A 4,799-nucleotide genomic window follows, 5' to 3' on the forward strand; every position below is an offset into this window, starting at 1 on the left:
CTCATATTGTTAGTGTACATACAAGACAATATGGGAGTTCATTATACCAAACAACTTGTGGTGGTGTTGTTCGTGTTGGCTCTGTTGGACCCTGTAATTAAGATTCAATATACATTATTCAATAAGATTAACTGTGCAACATAATGAAATATTGAAAAGTGTGTTATCTTATTGAGCTTCGCTTGGTTTCAAGAATAGTTTAATATTCTCTACTTAATAGGGTCAACCATGTGAAGCTGGAAGCTCATTTGGCCCCTCTCCTCCCCCTAACATCACTCTAAATTTCGTGTTAACATCTAACATTCATTCATTCATTATTTGCTGCAAACTTAGGAAGATATTCAGTCATGTACACCATAGTCTGGTATACCATATATCCCTCCACCATAGAACCCTTAGGATGTGCTCTTTGTCGAACCAAAACCTTCAAAAATTTTAAGTGCCTCTCAACCATCCACATTGACCTAGTGTGTACAGGTCCACACAATTCAATCTCCTCAACTTAGTGTATGAGGTAGTGTTCTTGTGCATTGAAAAAAGATGAAGGTAGACACTTTTGCATTTCACACATTAGATGAGGAATTTTTCTCTGCCAATATTTTATATCTTCTTTATGGATTTCTTTACATGACAACCACCTACATGATATTCAAGATGCAAAAAAATATATTACATAACAAGTAAAACAAATCATAAATATAATATCTATACAACGAACTGAACAAATATCACTACTTACCTCATGTATTTTCCAAGATCATATATGACTTACTTGACATTATTGTGGAAGTTGTATGGGAGAGATAGAGGTAGAACATACTGCAACAATTATAAAATTATCTTTTCATTTTTTGCAAACATAATACAATGAAAAGTACACGCACAATATACAAATATATAGTAAAAACACAAGAACATGAATTACCTTAATGAAGGTATGCCAATCATGCGTTTTCATCCCTGGCCCAAATTCACTTTTCTTTGATATGAGATTTTTTATGTTTGCAGAAAATCTTGTGGGAAATCGAATTTTTCGTATGACTTCTTTTATAGCATTGCTTTGCTGGTCCGTTAATAACTAAGGAAGTTCACTTATATTAATCTCGTCTCCATGGCTATTTTATTGAATGACATTTTTCATTGCATGATTGGAATCCTGAATGTCACTATTAGATACTAGGTTAGTCCCAAAGACACTGAGAGGGGGGGTGAATCAGTGTCTAACCAGAAGATGAAATATTTAAACTTGTTTGCAACTTTATAACCCAAATTAATATACTGGTAATAAAATAATAATGCAGTAAAGAAAAACAAAAGAATAAGCATCAATCCACACCATAACACATATATTTTTGGTGAGGAAACCCAGTAAGGGAAAAACCTTGGTGGGATTTGTGACCCACAATATTTACTCACTCGTTAGTAAGAATAAATATTACTTAGTACAATAGGGGTCTGCACATGCAAGAAGGCCAACTGCCAAGAGCTCACTGCTCAAGAACAAAAGGGAGTCCCACTTACTACAATTGGATGGTTAAATACAATGATAATGTACTGCTCAAAATAGCATATGCAATGCTGGATTCAATACTAGTTTAAGCTTTGTCTGATACCTCTGCCATAAACCTTGCTTCGCTCGCTCTGCTTCTTATTCGCTCTCAAGATAAATACATCAAAGTGCATATACAATTATTCGCTCTCATATACCGCTTACATACATACCTAATTACATTTCAAAATGACCTATAAGATCTCATACATATATGAGTCTTTACAATACATCATGTTGGCTATACAAATATATTTATAATACAAAACAATATTATTTGCAAGTCGGCTTGGACTACCGGTATAATATGTTGCTGGTGTAACTGGATGCCGGTGTGAATAACCTTTGTAGTGATTGCCGATATTGGTAGGTGAAGTCTATTGTCGGTATAGCCTGTGAACCATGTTACCAGTTGGTTGCCATCAATGACAACATCAACCATTCTCATTTGAGTGTATAATGCCAACAATCTCCCCCTTTGGCAGTGATGGAAACACTCATGAGAAAAATCCAAATCTGATATCCAAAATGAAGTCCAAAAACTGAGAGTGCTCCCCCTCAGCAAATGATCTCCTTCTATACATTTTTCTCATTACTCCACTCCCCATTTGACATCAATGACAAAGGATGTCAAAAGTATCAAAATTTACCTAGAACCTTGTAGTCAGTTATGTACAATCTCGAAAATGTTTGCCAAAACTAAGTTAAGACCTTGCAAAAACTTAGTATTGTCAGAAATTATAGTCTTTGTCTATCAGATCATATCAATGAGATAATGCATTTGTTTCTCCGGTGATCTATCACCTTGAATAGTTTCCTTAGATAACTCATTTTGGTGTGTTAACAAATTGTCCAATCTAGGACCAAGGTTGTTCTTTAGCTCTCGGGTTTTCATTCTCAGCCTTTTCTTTTCTCTTTCCAACTTCTCAATCTTCTCTTCATAAATTGCCATCTCTTGATCCAAAACTGATGTGAGTTCCAAAGAACCAATCATATTGTCAGCAATGTCATTAATTTATTTATGTGTCTTCTTTATTTTCTCACCAATATCTTCTGACAAATGGTATGGTTTGCATGCTTCCCTGTACAATTCCTTGTATTCCAGAATGGTGGAATTAAGTGCTGGTAACAAAGAATCAATCTATCATGTACAATCCTTTATTGTTTTGTCAAAGAAATTGCCCTTCTTCTTATTTACCCTTTCCTGAATGGTCTCCTCATTTATCTTATCTACAATTTGAATATTAGAAGAAATGAATTTGGATAATGTGTCCAATTTACCTATAGACCCAACAATGTGATCAACCTTGCATGCTGGTGCAATCATCTGCAAAATTGGTAAAGAATCATCAATAGCCTTAAATGCTAAGGCATTGCATTCTGTTATCTTTTGAATGGAATCCAATAATCCACCAGTGACATTTGTCAGTCTGTAATATGTGGTTGATGTACTGGGAGAAGTGCTAGGTACTACAATAATTTTCTTCTCTTCTTCAGATACCTGTCCAGTTACCTTAACCACTTATGCTTCCTTGCTTCCATCCTTAACCTCTTCTTTATCCGCTTTTTCTTCCGTATTTTCATTCTTGTTTTCATTCTTATTTTCATTCCCTGCTAGTTCAGATACATTCTGTTCTTGTTCCTTTTCTGCTTCTTCTGGTATCCCAATGTTTTGCTGATTGTCAACAATGTTGACCGGTGACTCAGAGATCTCAACATTTGTAGCTTCAGCTTTATTTTCCTCTACAGTTTCCTTATCCAACACAATATTGATATCCTGAGTGTCAAAATTCATGGTGAATAGAATGTCTGACTCGGGATCAACGTTATCTTCTTTTACTTCCTCTGACTTATCTTCTCCAGGCTCATTTTGCATTTCTGTCGATGCCTCTGCTACAAGAAGTGGGGTGTCTTGAGCTGGTGGCGATAAGTTGTCCTTAACTGTTATGTCAGCTACACTACCAACCTTACTCTTACCCTTATCATTCTGACATACTTTAGTAAATGATTTTTTGATTTTCTATCTTTCTTTCTCTTCTCTCTTCTCCTTCTCAACAAAGAATATATCCCATTTGTTAGTTGTTTCATCTGCAATCTCTTCAACTCTGTCAGCCATAAGACTAACTTGTCGGTGACCACTCACAAAAACAGTCCTATTAGCTTTAGATATTAAGTCATCTATTTCTTTCTTTGAATTAACAGGATGAATGGCTAACAGAGCCTCAACCTTCAATTTCTTGTCTAACTCCATAACAAACATTCTCTTTGCTTCAAGTCTTAAGTATAAATCATTAGGAAGAACATCTACAACTTCAATAAGAACTTTTTTATATATATCAAGATACAAAATAATGCTTTCCTCAGTAGTATCCTTATTTGAATCCTTAAAAGAATGATAAAACTTATTAACATTACTAAGATTTCCTTCCTAAGTAATTTCATTTACCAATTCTTCTGGTGAAAGAGTATCTGGTTCCTTTTGTTCTAGTTGTTTCTTCTTTGGTGCAACTTTCTTCTTCTGACCATTGGGCTCTCTCATAGCCTGTTGTTTCTGTCTAAGTGTTCTTGATTTCTTAGGTGATGGAGCAGGTGTCGGTGAGGGTTTTCTTTTCTTTTTGTCCACCCTTTTGAATTTAGCTACCTTACCACTGTCAGAATCGGATGAGGTAGCCACAGGAGAAATATGTGCTACCGGTTGTTGTTCTGATTTTCTTTCTTCTTCAACAAAACCTTTCATCGGATCTAGTTTCAATAAGCCCTTCTTAATAATTTCTAAAAACTTAGAAGCATCTTTTATTTCTTTTTCTCTTTTCTTCCTTTGCTTCTGCATAGCAACACCACTCTCTATAGTTTCATCATTACCAAATATCTCCTCTGTTGGTTCGGGTGGAGCATATAGGAGTATTTTAGCATATGAATCCAAGATGTGTGAATCCACCTCATAGCCCATCTCTATTATCTAGATAGTTCTAGGTCTAACTGCCTCCATCCATACTTCATCTCTTTTAATCACAAAGCATATTTGTTTATCATATTTGTCTACAATGCTTTGGGGAATCCTTTCACTTTGCCTTATTTTTGCTTGAAAATTCTTGAAGTACTTTTTTACCAGTTTGTCACTATCTAAGCCTATGCTGGTAATTGCCTCCTTTATCTGTTTTCCAACAAAAATATCATAGGAAAAGTCCTTGTGTCCAATACTGGGAATCACCTTTGAGAAATACAACATTAAGCACACAATCAGGTTCCC

General features: G+C 35.2%; 1 protein-coding gene across 1 annotated transcript; it reads right to left on the bottom strand.

Moving 5' to 3' along the window:
• Positions 1-3,071: 3,071 nt before the first annotated feature.
• LOC131050066 (uncharacterized) lies at positions 3,072-3,425 on the bottom strand. The gene has a single exon (XM_057984201.2). The coding sequence runs from the start codon at positions 3,423-3,425 to the stop codon at positions 3,072-3,074; it is 354 nt and encodes a 117-aa protein (XP_057840184.2).
• Positions 3,426-4,799: the final 1,374 nt, after the last annotated feature.

Source organism: Cryptomeria japonica, chromosome 3, assembly GCF_030272615.1.
Source record: "Cryptomeria japonica chromosome 3, Sugi_1.0, whole genome shotgun sequence".
NCBI classification, from domain to species: Eukaryota; Viridiplantae; Streptophyta; class Pinopsida; order Cupressales; family Cupressaceae; genus Cryptomeria; species Cryptomeria japonica.

What these genes read in the sequence shown, in the direction of transcription:
- LOC131050066 (XM_057984201.2), bottom strand. Translation starts at nt 3,425, where the DNA reads ATGCAAAATGAGCCTGGAGAAGATAAGTCAGAGGAAGTAAAAGAAGAT.